Source organism: Vulpes vulpes, chromosome 13, assembly GCF_048418805.1.
Source record: "Vulpes vulpes isolate BD-2025 chromosome 13, VulVul3, whole genome shotgun sequence".
NCBI classification, from domain to species: Eukaryota; Metazoa; Chordata; class Mammalia; order Carnivora; family Canidae; genus Vulpes; species Vulpes vulpes.
The window spans coordinates 122,510,142-122,527,414 of NC_132792.1; the positions used below are offsets into that span (position 1 = coordinate 122,510,142).

Sequence of the window (17,273 nt, forward strand, 5' to 3'; positions counted from 1 at the left end):
GTTAAGCTCATCTCAAAGTAATTTCTCAAGATGAGGACAGATTTCCTCACCCAAGAAAGTAGGCAGCATACTGGAAAACCAGGACTGCTTGAACACTACTTTCACAATGAATGAATTTACAAAATTAAAAATCTGTCCAACTTGGGCACAGCTATGAAGTAGAAATATTTCTTAAACTTAGTCTTTTTTCAAAAGACAATAAATTGAATGTAAAGAGCATATTACTTACATAAAAGTATATTACTCACAGAAACAGCCGCCCCCACTGCCATTCCCAACACCCAGGACACTAGTATCCACAAAAAAGGACATTAAATGTTGGCTTGAAATGCATCAGCTAAGACATTAATGTAATTAAACATAAAGGGAAAATTGATTCACTTTTATTTTCCATTTGACCCCTTATGTACACTCTCATTATTTCCTCCTAATGTTCCTTCTCAGTGTGCTTTGTTGGCCACTCTTACTGTACCCAATCTTGAAATACTGAAATTCCTCAGCGCTCAGTCCTGGATCTTCTTCACTACTGACCGTTCCACTAAGTGGTCTCAGCTCACCTTGTGATCTGCGTGTCATCTATCTGCCACTGACATCCAGGCACCTGGATTATAGGCCCCAGCCTTATAGATGGTAAGAAAATGCAGGCCAGTAGCTAAGCAAATTGGCATCCTTAAGGAATTCACCAAAATTTATGCAAATTGCAGGTGTGATATGATGGAAATTTTCTTGGGCTTGGTTTTCAGACTTTACAAAAGAAAGTAATAGAGGTATTTTTTTCTTAAAACTTTTTCATTTTGGGGCAGCCCCGGTGGCCCAGCGGTTTAGCGCCACCTTCAGCCCAGGGCCTGGTCCTGGAGACCCGGGATCGAGTCCCACCTCAGGCTCCCTGCATGGAGCCTGCTTCTCCTTCTTCTTGTGTCCCTGCCTCTCTCTGTCATTGTGTCATGAATAAATAAAATCTTAAAAAAAAAAAAAAACAACTTTCTCATTTTGAAATGATGAAGGATTCAAGAAATTGCATAATGCCCTTTGGGTCCACCCAGGTTGCTGTGTGTTATTAGTACTGCATTCCTTTCTCCTGACAGTAGCAATCCCTTGTATGCATATAGCAGCTTCAGCAGAGGTGTCCAACCCACTGCCCACCGACAGACTTGCAGGCTGCTTCCCGTATTTTGCTATTACAAATAAAGCTGCCACAAACAGGTTCAGGTTTTCAGGTACAGGTTTTTCTGTGAATATAAGTTTTAATTTTTCTGGGATAAATGTCTACCAATGTAATTGCTGGGTCACATGGTAAGTGCATTTTAATTATTCATTCATTCATTCATTCATTCATTTTTATACTTTCAAAACTTTCCAGATCAGCCAAATCATTTTACATACTTACCAGCAATGTGTGAGGGCTCTACTTTTTCCACATCCTCACCGGCATTTAGTATTATCACTATTTTTAATTTTAGCAGTACTAAGGTCTTCTCACTGATAACTCATTGTAGTTTTTTTTTTTTTCTCATTGTAGTTTTAATTTGCTTTTTTCTAATGTCTAATGATGCTGAACAGCTTTTTATGTGCTTAGTTACCATTCGTCTCTTGGGCAAAATGTCTCTTCCTTTTGTTCATCCTATAATTGGATTGTTTGAGGTCTTTTGATTATGTTGAGAGTTCTTTATATATTCTAGATATAAGGTCTCTGTCATACATATGATTTGTAAATATTTTCTCCCATTTTGTAGCTTGCCTTTTCATCCTCTTACCAGGGCCTTATAAATGTACATGTCTTTAATTTTGATAAAGTCCACTTCACTAATTTTTGGTGTCCTATCTAAGAACTCTTCACTAAGGAGGAAGATGAAACCCTAAGTCCAGAAGGTGCTCTCTGATGTTTTCTTCTGGCAGTTTTACACTTCTATGTTGTGTATTTAAATTCATAATCCATTCTGAATTATTTTTTCTAGATCTGTGTGTGAGGTTTAAGGAGATTTACTTTTTGTCTATTATTCTAGCACCATTTCCCAAAGATTATCCTTCCCTCCACTGAGATGCTTGTACACTTCTGTCAAAATCAGCTGGGAGTATTTATGTTCTTCTGCCTGGGTTCTCTATTCTACCCTGTGATCTATGATTTTATTCCTCCACCAATACACAATGTCTTGCCTTAGGTAGCAATATAATAAGTCTTAATATCAGGTAGTTATTCTACCTACTTTTTTCTTCTGTTCCAAAACCATTTTAGCTACTGTAGTTTCACTGCTCTTCCATATAAACTTTGAAGTAAGCTTGTTTTTATCTTTAAAAAAATCTTTACTCCTCTAAATAAAATATCTATATGAGCTGTCATACATGTTGAAAATGAGATGTATTAACATGTAGGTAGGTACAGCTGTTCAGGGACAAGCCAGTAGCCTGAGGCCTGGAAGCAGCTGCAAATAGAAGAGCAGGAGCTAGAATCATTAACGATGGTTAGCTCAACACTAATACTTTCACCTGGATTGGGAAAAAAGCAAAACTTTACTGCAATTTTGATAGGGATTGCATCAAACCTGCAGTTCTTTGGGGAGAACTGATACCTTTAATCTTTAAAGATTTCACATCCGTTAGGCACTCTACCAACAAGTGCTCCAACACTCTATTTCTTCCCTCCTCAACCCCACTGCGCCCTTGCCCTGCCTCCAGTGAAAGGGGAGAAGCTGATGGGGTATGCCTCAGAAAGTTAAAGTAATAGCACCATAAACGTTCACCTTTATAGCACACAACATTCCCTGATTTCTCAACACAATGACAAGGAAATGGTCTGTGTGCCAGACAGTAGCTAGTCATTAACACTTTAATAAGCACCATCTTTTCATCTTTACAGGAAGTTTTTTGGTTTTGTTTTGTTTTGTTTTGTTTTGTTTTGTTTTAAGAAAAAGTTCTAAGTTGCTGTAATCTCAATGATAAATCATTTGGAATCTAAATTTAAAAAGCTTGTGGAGGAGCAAACACAGTAAATAAGTCTCCTGGCACCTCGTTTAGTGCTTCTTCACTGCAATATCGTTACTAGAAAACATTTTTACTTTATTGGGTCCTTGTATAGATCCATTTTTACAGCTATTCGGAGTCAATCTCTTTAATTTGTATTTCCATGTTCCCATTCGTATCTTTTTCATCTCACATTAAGATCTCTTTTGAAAACAGGTAATAGGATGCTTTACATTGGTTTAATTTCAATGAAAGTTGCAAATGTTCTTGACTGAAATAGGACAATGTGCTGAACACTTGGAAGCTGTGCACATATGATTGATTACTCCTATCATTCACTACTTTCCACTGCTCATTTCTCTCTCGATAAAAGCACGCATAAGTGAAAACAAAATTCTCGTATGAAAACGTTTGTGCTATTAGAAGACCAATTACGTATTTTATGTCTGGAAATAAATTTATTTTAAAAGGACACACAGGGAAAAAGTGTATTTCCTTCCCCGAACACAGTCTCCACTATTCCCTTTTTGTATTCTCTAATTCCATATGCTTGAAGTTCAAAATTATAAAACATTCTGAAATTTGGAAAAACATGAAAACTCTGATGTTCAATTTACTGTAAAACCAACTAACTTAACACACAGTTTGAGTCAAATACTTCATTCCCTAAGGTTATTGGTAGTTTGATGGTTACAAAGATACCAAGTGTACAGCACAGTATTTAAGTGTTTCCACAATAGGGACTGAAATCGCTCTTCCTCAGCTCAACACGAGCACTCTTCTCCAGCAGAAGCACCTACCAACCCTCCTCCAGACGTGCCCTTTGCCTGCTTATGACCTTCTCCCCTTCATCCTTTCTCTAGAATACCTTCTTCTCTGCCTACAAAAAGCTTCCTCATTCGACAAAGTCCCACCAAGAAAGCATTCTCTTATGCGCAATATGATGTTATGTCAAAGCATATTCTGGCATCAGCCTGACGTAGATTTTAATCTAAGCTATGCTAATTATGGACCCATGTCTCTGAATCTGGGCTTCCTCATCTGTAGAATGGAGCCACAGCTATTTTAGATGACACCCAAATCACCTAATTACTGTTAGAATTAGAATAATATAAAGTCCATAACACACACTTAGTTAATAACCATTGGAAATTATCATTAGAATTAAGCTTATTACTTGTTTCTCTGAGTTCATTGTAATTTGCTTGTATAATTCTATTAGTAGTTGTTCACAATCTGGGCTCACTCCATCTCTTACACATTTGCCCTAATTGATTATTTAACTTCTACTACTTTAGTTTATACTTGTGTCTTGTGTTTTGTGTCCCCAAACAGGCTGGAAGCTTCTTATAAGTCAGGAGTATATGCTATACTTACTTAAAATTTTATGTTATTTAGCACAGAGCTATTTATAAAAGAAGACTCAATGAATATTTACTCAGTAAAGCATCTGCTGAAATAGTCTTTCAAAAGGGAATCACATTTTATTCTTTTAATTAATTTTTTATTGGAGTTCAATTTGCCAACACATAGCATAACACCCAGTGCTCATCCCGCCAAGTGCCCCCCTCAGTGCCCATCACCCAGTCACTACAACCCCCCACCCACCTCCCCTTCCACTACCCCTTGTTTATTTCCCAGAGTTAGGTGTTTCTCATGTTTTGTCACCCTCACTGATATTTTCACTCATTTTTTCTCCTTTCCCTTTATTCCCTTTCACTAATTTTATATTCCCTAAATGAATGAGACCATATAATATTTGTCCTTTTCCGACTGACTTATATCACTCAGCATAATACCCTCCAGCTCCATCCATGTCGAAGCAAATGGTGGGTATTTATTGTTTCTAACGGCTGAGTAATATTCCATTGTATACATATACCCCATCTTCTTTATCCATTCATCTTTCGATGGACACTGAGGCTCCTTCCACAGTATGGCTATTGTGGACATTGATGCTATAAACATCAGGGTGCAGCTATCCCGGCGTTTCACTGCATCTGTATCTTTGGGGTAAATCCCCAGCAGTGCAATTAACTCTTTGAGGAACCTCCACACGGTTTTCCAGAGTGGCTGTACCAGTTCATATTCCCACCAACAGTACAAGAGGCTTCCCATTTCTCCACATCCTCTCCAACATTTGTTGTTTCCTGCCTTGTTAATTTTCCCCATTCTCAGTGGGGTGAGGTGGTATCTCATTGTGGTTTTGATTTGTATTTCCCTGATGGCCAATGATGCGGAGCATTTTCTCATGTGCTTGTTGGCCATGTCTATGTCTTCCTCTGTGAGATTTCTGTTCATGTCTTTTGCCCATTTCATGACTGCATTGTTTCTTTGCTGTTGAGTTTAATAAGTTCTTTAGAGATCTTGGATACTAGCCCTTTATCTGATACGTCATTTGCAAATATCTTCTCCCATTCTGTAGGCTGTCTTTTAGTTTTGTTGACTGTTGCTTTTGCTGTGCAGAAGCTTTTTATCTTGATGAAGTCCCAATAATTCATTTTTGCTTTTGTTTCCCTTGCCTTCATGGATGTATCTTGCAAGAAGTTGCTGTGGCCAAGTTCAAAAAGGGTGTTGCCTGTGTTCTCCTCTAGGATTTTGATGAAATCTTGACTCACATTTAGATCTTTCATCCATTTTGAGTTTGTTGCCATTTTGAGGGTGTTGCCTGTGTTCTCCTCTAGGATTTTGATGAAATCTTGACTCACATTTAGATCTTTCATCCATTTTGAGTTTATCTTTGTGTATGGTGTAAGAGAAGAATGGTCTAGTTTCATTCTTCTGCATGTGGATGTCCAATTTTCCCAACATCATTTATTGAAGAGACTGTCTTTTTTCCAGTGGATAGTCTTTCCTGCTTTGTCGAATATTAGTTGACCATAAAGTTGAGGGTCCACTTCTGGATTCTCTATTCTGTTCCATTGATCTATGTCTCTGTTTTTGTGCCAGTACCACACTGTCTTGATGACCACAGCTTTGTAGTACAACCTGAAATCTGGCATTGTGATGCCCCCAGCTATCCTTTTCTTTTTTAAAATTCCCCTGGCTATTCAGAGTCTTCTCTGATTTCACACAAATCTTAAGATTATTTACTCCAACTCTCTGAAGAAAGTCCATGGTATTTCAATAGGGATTGCATTAAATGTGTAAATTGCCCTGGGTAACATTGATATTTTCACAATATTAATTCTTCCAATCCATGAGCATGGAATATTTTTCCATCTCTTTGTGTCTTCCTCAATTTCTTTCAGAAGTGCTCTGTAGTTTTTAGGGTATAGATCCTTTACCTCTTTGGTTAGGTTTATTCCTAGGTATCTTATGCTTTTTTGGTGCAATTGTAAATGGGACTGACTCCTTAATTTTTCCTTCTTCAGTCTCATTGTGAGTGTATAGAAATGTCACTGATTTCTGGGCATTGATTTTGTATCCTGCCACACTGCCGAACTGCTGTATGAGTTCTAGCAATCTTGGGGTGGAGTCTTTCGGGTTTTCTACGTACAATATCATGTCATCTGCGGACAGAGTTTGACTTCTTCTTTGCCAATTTGAATGCTTTTTATTTCTTTTTGCTGTCTGATTGCTGAGGCTAGGACTTCTAGTACTATGTTGAATAGCAGTGGTGAGTGGACATCACTGTCGTTTTCCTGATCTTAGGGGAAAGGCTCCCAGTGTTTCCCCATTGAGAATGATATTTGCTGTGGGCTTTTCGTAGATGACTTTTAAGATGCTGAAGAATGTTCCCTCTATCCCTATACTCTGAAGAGTTTTGATCAGGAATGGATGCTGTATTTTGTCAAATGCTTTCTCTGCATCTATTGAGAGGATCATATGGTTCTTGTTTTTTCCCTTGCTGATATGATCAATCACATGGATTGCTTTACGAGTGTTGAACCAGCCTTGCATCCCGGGGATAAATCCCACTTGGTCATGGTGAATAATCTTCTTAATGTATTGTTGGATCCTATTGGCTATATCTTGGTGAGAATTTTGGCATCCATGTTCATGAGGGATATTGGTCTATAATTTTCCTTTTTGGTGGGGTCTTTGTCTGTTTTTGGAATTAAGGTGATGCTGGCCTCATAGAACAAGTTTGGAAGTACTCCATCTCTTTCTATCTTTCCGAACAGCTTTTGTAGAATAGGTATGGTTTCTTCTTTAAACGTTTGATAGAGGGAATCATATTTTAAGAAGTGCATTGATCCACCAGAGCATGTCCACTGAGAAGTAAATGTGGGGGGAGACAAGGAAGGAGGATGAGGAGGTATGGAATGGGCACAAGGTGAGGGCACACATATGTATGTGAGATAGTGGGAGAGAGAAGGTGTACATAAATTTTGGTAACAGAGAAACTAGATACCTAGATGTTTATCCTAAAGAAAAAAATGATTTTTTAAAATATTTTTTTACTTTATTTATGATAATCACAGAGAGAGAGAGAGAGAGGCAGAGACACAGGCAGAGGGAGAAGCAGGCTCCATGCACAGGAGCCCAACATGGGAATCGATCCCGGGTCTCCAGGATCGCACCCTGGGCCAAAGGCAGGCGCCAAACAACTGCGCCACCCAGGGATCCCCAAAATGACTTTTTTTTTAAAGATTTTATTTATTTATTTATAGAGACACAGAGAGAGAATGAGAGGCAGAGACACAGGCAGAGGGAGAAGCAGGTTCCGTGCAGGGAGCCTGATGCAGGACTCGATCCTGGGTCTCCAGATCACACCTCGGGCTGCAGGCGGCGCCAAACCACTGCGCCACGGGGGCTGCCCGAAGAAATGACTTCTGAAGGCACGTTAACATAAATTAGACTATTATATGTGGTTCTGAAGGCAAAACTGGGACCAATGATAAGGCAAAAAAGTTCAGCTTAATATAAAATAAAATTCTATAACATTATAGCTGTCCAACAATGAGATACATAGGACTCACTTAACATTAAGTACCTTGCAAAATTATAGGTATTTAAGCAGAGCTCGGGGTGAAAATGGCTTTCCAAAGTCAACATCAGAAAGATAGTTGTCATCTAAAATGCTGTGTTGAAGAATTGTAAGACTGCATATACAGTTGGTAGGAAAGGGTCCTGTCATCAGTCAAGAGTACTTGTCACAACCTTGTAGAAATACCTCATATTTACTATCTCCCATTTAGACAAATGATTTTCCAAAGTAACCATTCCCTAATGAGAATTTAGATATGAACTAGAGAAAGTTTCACTGAACTCACTGAATCTAAGACTAATATTCTTTAAAAAAAAAAAAAAGATTTTATTTATCCATCCATGAGAGACAGAGAGAGAGAGAGAGAGAGACAGGCAGAGGGAGAAGCAGGCTCTATGCAGGGAGCTGGACGTGGGACTCGATCTTGGGTCTCAAGGATCACACCCGTGGCCGAAGGTGGCGCTAAACTGCTGAGCCACCGGGGCTGTCCAAAACTAACATTCTTTAAATGTTCAATAATGATACTTTTTTTTTTATTTTTTTTTAATTTATTTATGATAGTCACACAGAGAGAGAGAGAGAGGCAGAGACACAGGCAGAGGGAGAAGCAGGCTCCATGCACCGGGAGCCTGACGTGGGATTCGATCCCGGGTCTCCAGGATCGCGCCCTGGGCCAAAGGCAGGCGCCAAACCGCTGCGCCACCCAGGGATCCCAATAATGATACTTTTAAATGACAGTCATCAACTAGGATCCTGGGTTACTGTAACAAAAGCACTTTAGTTTCTCATTCTATAATTGGTCTTAAGACTATAATATTATTTTAAAAACTGTACTGTATTTTATAATTTTCATAATGTCATGTTTTTATTCTAAAAAAAATTGGGACTATTAGATATCAACAGAGAAACACATATGAATATGCAAGAGCCAAACTGAGATCTCATAAACACAAAATTTTTAATCAAAATATTCTCCCTTTAATAATGTCCCAGAAGTTCATTACTAAATAAATCAACCCACATCTTTAAAAAAAGACACCCACATCATAAAAGAAAAACAAAATCAATACTAAAACAGAAATTTTCTCTTCTATCCATGCTCCTGTCCTGTGCATTACCCACAACTTCAAAGGAACAGTCGCTGCTGTGTTTACTGAGCAGAAGTTCTCAAAGTGTGGTGGCCACAGCAGTGGTGGCAGCAGCACCTAGGAACATGTCAGAAATGCCAATTCCCCAGCCCCTCCAACCTACAGACTGAGAAGCCCTGGAGCTGACTCAACAAAGTGTGTTCCTTCCCTCTAATGTGGCAGGCCCTTCACCAGCTTCTCCCCAGCGCCTCTTCATTCTTTCTCACATTTTGCACAACTCAGTTTCTCATTTGAATGATTAATTCACAAGTAACTCTGTGATGGTTTCTTACTTTTTTTAAAAATATGAGTCTGCGTTTTAAACTATCCAATACTTTAAAAAAAATTTTATTACACATAAATTATTATAAGCTGTTAACATTAGAAAGAGATTTTTAGCCTGCGTCAACAGGTATAAGAATAACCCGGTATTGGGAGAAAGGAGAACCCTCGTGCACTGTTGGTGGGGATGCAAGCTGGTACAGCCACTCTGGAAAACTGTATGGAGGTTCATCAAAAAGTTAAAAATACAAGTACCCTATGATCCAGTAATGGCACTACTGAGTATTTACCCAAAGAATACAAAAACACTAATTCAAAGGGATACATGCACCCCTAAGGTTTACTGCAGCATTATCTACAATAGCCAAAATATGGAAGTAGCCCCAGCGTCCACTGATAGATGAATGACTAAAGAAGACGTGGTTATGTATATAGGTACATATATACACACACAATGGAATATTATTCATAAAAAATGAAATCTTACCATTTGACAAAGAGGGAGCTAGAGTATTATGCTAAGTGAAATAAGTCAGAGAAAGACAAATATCATAATTTCACTTATAGGTGGAATTTAAGAAACAAAATAAATGACCAAAGGGGAAAAAGAGAGAGAGAAGCAAACCAAGAAACTGACTCTGAACTCCAGAGAACATACTGATGGGTCAGCAGAGAGGAGGTAAGTGGGGGGATGAGGTAAACAGGTGATAGGGATTAAGGAATGCACCTGTCATGATGAACACTGGGTTTTGTATGGAAGTGTTGAATCTCTACACTGTATTCCTGGATTATACTATATGTTAACTAACTGGAATTTAAATAAAAACTTTAAAAAAAATAATGCTGAATAAAAAATCATTTTGTAAATAGGCCCACTTTTTTCTTTTCATTCCATCTTAAGCTGTACACAATCAAACACACATTTGTAGGAAGACTTTAAATAAATCACTGTACCTGTCAAATAGTTTACAAAGACAAAATTATCCCATGGCCATCAAGAGTACAGTTCCCAACAGAAGTATCTCCGTGACATTCACACAACCCACTCTTGCATGGCATCTTACCTATGCACATAGTGCAGCTGATGAACAGAATCGATTGCGATCACCATCTCGGCCAAGTAAAATCGAGCCATATCTTCAGGCAATCGATCTTCAAATTTGCTGAGCAGAGTAAGCAAATCCCCGCCAACATAATAATCCATGACCAAGTACTGGGAATGAAAAAAGAAAAAGTACTCAATACATAATACGGGTGAGAGACTAATATATGTAATGTAATTCAAGGTCAAATAGCACTGGGTCAGATACTTTTGTTGCTAATTACAAGAAACTACGAAAGACAATTAGTACAAGGTTTGTAAATTTCAGGAAGCAGTAAAATAAAATTTAAAAACCTGAAGCAGGGAAAAACACACCCTTGTTTTGTTTGTTGTATTTCACAAAGTAACAACATGGAAAACATCATCATCACCACCTGTAATAGTACGTCACAGTTTGACCAACATTTCATAGAGGAAACATATGAATTCTCCAAAAATGATTAAAATAACTCAGAATATAAGACAGTCCTTTACTATGCTGAGCAAATTCATTTTCATCATCACTACATTTTCCTTTATTTCCTGTTGGACTGCTAACAACTTTATCAAACCAGCACCTGGACCAGTACTTGGAAAGCACTAATATATAGAATATAATAATTTCCATCATATACATATTTCTATTTTCACTCCTGACAGTACAGAAATATAAGAATGGACTTTTCTTAGGTATGTATAAACAGAAGTAAACTAACTTTAGAGTTTACAGTCTGTAGAGATACAGACTCTCATGAGTCTATTTGTAGGATACTGTGATTTATAATAAATAAATATACTGCATATATTAATATAGCTATATTGTATATAGTATATTAATGTAATTATTATATATTATATTATATTATATTATATTATATTATTATGTTAATTATATATATTTTGGCAGCGCTCCTAAAAACCATTAGAATCTCCTAAGTAGGGGTACCTGGGTGGTTCAGTCATGATCCTGTGGTGCTGGGATAGAGCCCATGTCAGGCTTCCTACTCAGTGAAGAGTCCGCTTCACCCTCTCCCTCAGCCCTGTTCCCCTCCCCCTCTGCCTGTCCCCTCTCTGTCCCTCTCCCTGCTCGTGCTCTCTCTCAAATAAATTAAGTCCTTAAAAAAAAGATCTCCTAAGCGATAAGATAAAGGTAGCTTTTGTTACTTATAACAAACCCCTTTTCAACCACACTTATGTTTATATTAAGGAGACTTCTGGAAAGCCCTTAGGTAGCCTAAGGATGGGGGCTGGTTGCCAAGGGAATCAAACAAGACTAGAAGGTTGGAAATTTCTAGGGAAGGCCTGGAGGCTGAATTAATCAACATCCAATGACTTGATCAATTATGCCTATCTAATGAAGCCTTCATAAAAACCCAAAAGTATAGGGTTTAGAGAGCTTCTGGCTTGGCAAACAAATGGCGGCGGTGCGGGAAGAATGGTGCACTTCTGCAGAGGCTTCATGCCTCTTCCATCATATCTTGCCCTGTGCACCTCCTTCATGGAGCTGTTCCTGAGGCAGGGGAGCAGCTCTAGAGAATCAAACATGTCTGAGGAGCAGGGAATCTCCAATCTTTCATCTGTGAGTCAGAAGCACAAATAATAACCTGAACGTGTAACTGGGGGTGGAGGGAGTGAGGAGGGGGTCTTGTAGGACTTGAACACTTAGTCTAGGATCTGATGTTGTCTCCAGGGAGACAGTGTCAGAACGGAGTTAAACTGTAGGACACTCTGCTGGTGTCGCAGAATTTCCTGATGAGTTGAAAACCCACACATCTAATGTCAGAAGTGAAGTAGTATTGAGGGAGTACCATGTGTGTGTTTGCCAAAAAAGAAAGACAAGTTGGAGGCACTAAAATGTTCACAGGGATTAGCTCTGGGTTGTTAGATTATCCCTGGTATCATAGCTTTTTGATATTGTTCTAGATTGCTTTATATGCAATGCATGCATCTCATATGAGTGTGCATATTATATTACACATATATTTTTTTTAAATGAGTGAAAATGAGACGCAATGGAAAGAAGGCCTTTGTAGTCAGAGACACCTGTATTCAAATTCTGACACTGGGTTTTAAGTGACTTTTGAAAAATTACTTAATTTCTTTGACACTTTATTTTCTTATCTTTTTTATCTATAATAATAATACCTTCTTCAAAGTACAGCACTCGGCGTGAAGGATAGTAAATAGAAGATATTTAAATGTCACTTACAACACCTTGAAGTTAAAATTATTTTATTACCAAATGAAGATATTACTTCAGTGATATCATCAGGTTGACATTTAAGATTTAGATTCTTGAGAAAATTCATATTCTTATTACTATACATTATAATTATAAGCATGGGTAATTTTTGTTAAATAAAAGAAACTAATTTCATTTTTTGAATCCTTGAAAATGAGAAGAACAATGTATTTCAAATCCTGGTCTATGGTTGACTTGCTCTATTTACTAGGCCTCATGTTTAAGAGACTCCATCACAAAGATTAAAACTAATCTAATGTAATGAAACTGTGTTAGCATAAATATGTTGTAAGAAGTGGCAATGGTTGTGGAGAAGAAATCCACATGTACTAGTTTAAAGTACTCTGAATAGAAGAGCAAACACAAAAACTTTTCAAATAAAGATGTCTGCTATTAAAACTGAAATCGAATATTTACATATAAAAAGTCATAAATAATATAACTCACTCTTTCAAAAAACAGTCCCTAGGTGCAAATCAGGATTTTTTTTGTACTAAACATGCAGAAAAAACCCAGAAGATAAAAAGACAAAAGGCTCCTTGCATCAAAAGCTTTCCTGTCTGGACGCGTACAATAGCTACTCCTGCCACCCCAGGCTCCTGAGGTCTAAGTACGACCATCCACCAGAAAACTGCTACAAAACATTCATCTCAACATTTCTGCTACCGATGGTCATACTCAAAATTGTGTCATTGTCTATCACCTACTTTCTTTTTTTTTTTTTTTTAAGATCTTATTTATTTACTCATGAGAGACACACAGAGAGAGGCTGAGACACATGCAGAGGGAGAAGCAGGCTCCATGCAGAGAGCCTGACGTGGGACTCGATCCCAGGTCTCCAGGATCACGCCCTGGGCCGAAGGCAGCGCTAAACCACTGAGCCACCCAGGTGTTCTTATCACCTGCTTTCATCCATAATCTGCTTCATGCTTCCTCTTTACAAACCCTGAGCCCCTGGATCCGTTCCCTTCCAGCCTCTCCATGTGCCTTACTGAACCTCTTCTCCAGTAAACAAATCTCCTGAGATAGCATAAAAAATTATAAATACAAAATTATTCTGTTTTCCTTTGCTGCTGCTGCTGCTAAACAGAGTTCCAGTTCTGTCTGCTCATATTCTTTCCTTACTTTGCCCTCAGCGGAAATTAGCTGTTCCTAGGACAGAATTCAGCCACTAGAGAAAGCAACAAGCTGAAAATACAAAAGAAAATTCTCAAAGAAAAGTGATGATTTGAAAATTAACTACACTTGTAATTGGGTTTTGGTGTTAAAGAGATAAGATGCATCAGAAACGGCATAGAAATAAAAACCCCACAGGGGAAAAAAGCTCCTTTTCTCCGTGACATTTCCCAGCAAGTATCTCTAAGAGCTATGAGCCATTCTTTTACTTTCTCCTTTGTTCAGAACAACATCTAACTAAATCACCATGGTCATGTTGGGTCTACTTCCTACTAAATCTCCATGGAGTCCATCTAACCCTACCCGAAACCCCAATCCTGATCCAGGCCCCTGGCCTGGCTTGAACTTATTACTAATACAAGTTTAAGGGCAAAGTAAAGAGCTTGCCACATTATATTTTATTCTAGATGTAACTTTCTTGGGAATGGAAGATAGAATACAGAACAAACAGGGAACAAAGCGGCTCATTAATTCCACAGATATGGAGTATCCACTATGTGCTAACATCACACTATGATTGGAGGAGCTACGATGAGTAAGATGTGGCTCCTGCCTTGATGGAATTTACCATCTAATGGAGAAGAAAACACAAATCATTGGGCAACTTCAGTGTAACATAAATACCATGACAGAAATAAGCAGAGGGTGCTGCTGTAAGGTCTAAAAGGAAAAGAACCTAACCTTTGAATCACGTTCATTCATTCATTCATCTAAAATTTCTTTTTGTACAAGGTGTGAAAATTATTCTCTTATTTATGGAGAGTCAATTATCTAAAATAAGTATCCACTTTTTTGGATATCCATTTTTTGGGAAAAATATCCATTTTTTCCAATTCAACTGAAATACTCCCTTATCCTAATTTAAGATCCAAAATATACTTGGATCTGCTCTTGGACACTCTATTCTGCTACAGTTGCACTCAGTGATTAGTCAGTAAAATGTAATACCTGGTACAACAACCTCCTACTCATAAACCATCTTTGAAATAGTACCCAATATGGCTAAGACGCCTTTAAACAAGTTTAAGAAAAATACAGACTGAGAGGTAACGTTCATAAGCTATGTCAAGGAGAGGATAATCCTAACATAAAGAGCTCCCACCAAGGATTAAGAGGGCAAGCAATCTAAAAAAAACCTAGGCTGAAGCGATTAACAGTTAATTCACCTAAAAGAAAACACAATAAGCCAATCAATACATGGTCAAAACCAAAGCAACAGTGAGATACCACTCTACACCAATCAGATTAGCAAAGAGACCATTCCTACGTTGGGAACAGTGAGTTGAAACTGCTTTCTTGGGCATGACGACTTACTGCAACTGCTCAGCAAAGTGACTTCATAGTATCTACTGAAATTTAAAAGGCACATAACCCCTGGACCTAGCATTCCACTTTTAGGAATATAGTCAATTAAAATAAAAACTCCAAGAGTAGGGCATGTGGGCTCATATATTTACTGCACAGCACTCTGAATAACTGCAACAAATCAGAAACAATATGAATAGAGTCCAACAAGGAAACTATTAAATGTGTCCATCCAACATCCAACGGAATACTGTACAGCCACCAAAAGGAATAATTAAATAAATATGCCCATGAGCTCTTTGAAGGACACCAGTGACCTGCAGAATACAGGCTTTGTTTTTCCACATCCAAACCTCTGTATTGTAGGTGGGAAAGAGCTAGTCACAAAGAGCACAATTCTGCAAAGGGCCAAAGGCTATGGAACAAAAGTCAAGGGCAAATATCTCACCCACACTGAGAGAGAAGAGGAGAACAGGTGCAAATACAAATAAATCTGTATACATATAGGGAAGAATGAAAGAGAACACTGAGACCAGAGTATGGAAAGTGAAAAGTTCATGAGTAAGCAAGCAGTGGTTCCATTTTCTCCATTAGTAGGAGTTACAGAATGAGGGTATAAGGATGTTTATATAAGGTCCCTCTACTGCAGGCAGGGATCATAGCTGCTATGCCTGTTTTATGACTGTGTAATCAAAGGCATAAAAAGTCCACTGATTTGCCCAATCATACCCAAGACAGTGGGAAAACCAGAAGTCCGGGTTCTTGATTCTTACATCAGTCTCTTTTCACTCAGAGTCAGTGTCCAGTAAAAAAGCTAGCTACATCCATGACATGACACCAGACTGTATGTTCTGTATGTACAGAACACCAGAAAAATAAAAAAAATAAAGATACAGATTGAGTCTGTAGCAATCTTTTATCCCTCTAAAATAAACAGACCTCTAGGTATGGGTATAACACACCATAAGAGTTTCTAAATTTCTAAAAAAAAAATCTTTATGTCAAAGTTTGTGCTTTGTAAGAAACTACATTCCAAAGAAACAATACTAAAACATCTAAAACCATACAATATGTGAACTGTGTTGGAGAGAAAGAACATCTCCTAGAACAGATATGCTTTTAGAAGTCTTCTTAGGGAGAACAGGAAGCTCATTTACTCATCCTGCTGTCAAAGACATTAATAGTTAATCCTTAGAGCCCACTCTGTATTCATCCCTCCTTGCTTTCTCCTAACAATTTCTATCTTCAGCACAAACTGGATTCCAACAGAGTTTGGAATTCACAACACTATCTAACATTTAAATCTCTTTCAAAAAATAAATAAATAAAAAATAAATAAACGAATGTCTTTCATACTCTAAACAGTTTACAAATGCTAACTCAAGAGGTAACATTGTTGTTTTAAATATTTCCCTGGCTTTGTTTTCCTCCAGCATAAAATAACCCAAACAGGAAACAGAGGACAAGAAAATATGGAGAAGAGGCAAATTTCACTGATTCATAATATTCTAAATGATATCTAAGTGATAAGAATTTTATGTGACAGTGTCAATGCAACTAAGTAGATTTGTATTTAATATTAGAGTTTTTCCTACGGGGAAAAAAATGTTCTAACAACATTTTAAGATCATTTGTTTAATTATGCCACTTCTCCAACAAATAAAATGCATGTAAACTAGGACTCTATATATTTTTCATAAATTGGTTTCAGAGATATTTGAGCAGTTATAAATGAAAAAAATTATTCATCACAGCCTTCTTGAATCGTATGGCACTACAGATCACTGTAGCCAATTATTTGGCTAATTCAGGGGCTATGAAAGTTAACAGTCATTTTGGAAAATAACTGTAAAATAAAATTTCCCTTATGGAATCTAAAACTAGATTTGCCAACATTTCTAAATGATTTTATTTTCTAATATTTTATAAATATTCAAAAGAAAATATTTGATAACAACCAACGTAATTTAGGACTCCTACTCTTCAGACTAACATACCACAAGCTTCTTCTAAACTAAGAAAAACCAGCAACTTAAAGGAGATTTGACTATAGGAGTATTCAAGTCCTCCTCCAGTTACGCTGTGCTTTTTTCTAATATAATTAATGACTGGTATATATAGACTATTTCTCAAGGAGAAATGCCTCCGGAAAAAAATGTGAATTCTAAA

At 37.6% G+C, this 17,273-nt stretch overlaps 1 protein-coding gene across 50 annotated transcripts in view; it reads right to left on the minus strand.

Annotated features, from left to right (window-relative positions):
• CDC42BPA (CDC42 binding protein kinase alpha) overlaps positions 1-17,273 on the minus strand; it is a 320,030-nt gene that overhangs the window by 188,695 nt on the left and 114,062 nt on the right. For all 50 annotated transcript variants that reach the window (XR_011996311.1, XR_011996312.1, XR_011996310.1 and 47 more), the window contains exon 5: positions 10,365-10,513. Coding sequence is in view for 44 of the 50 variants with exons in the window: in XM_072732749.1 (XP_072588850.1) it covers positions 10,365-10,513 (149 nt within the window). In the remaining 6 variants the exon portion in view is untranslated. The remainder of the gene's footprint in view (positions 1-10,364; positions 10,514-17,273) is intronic.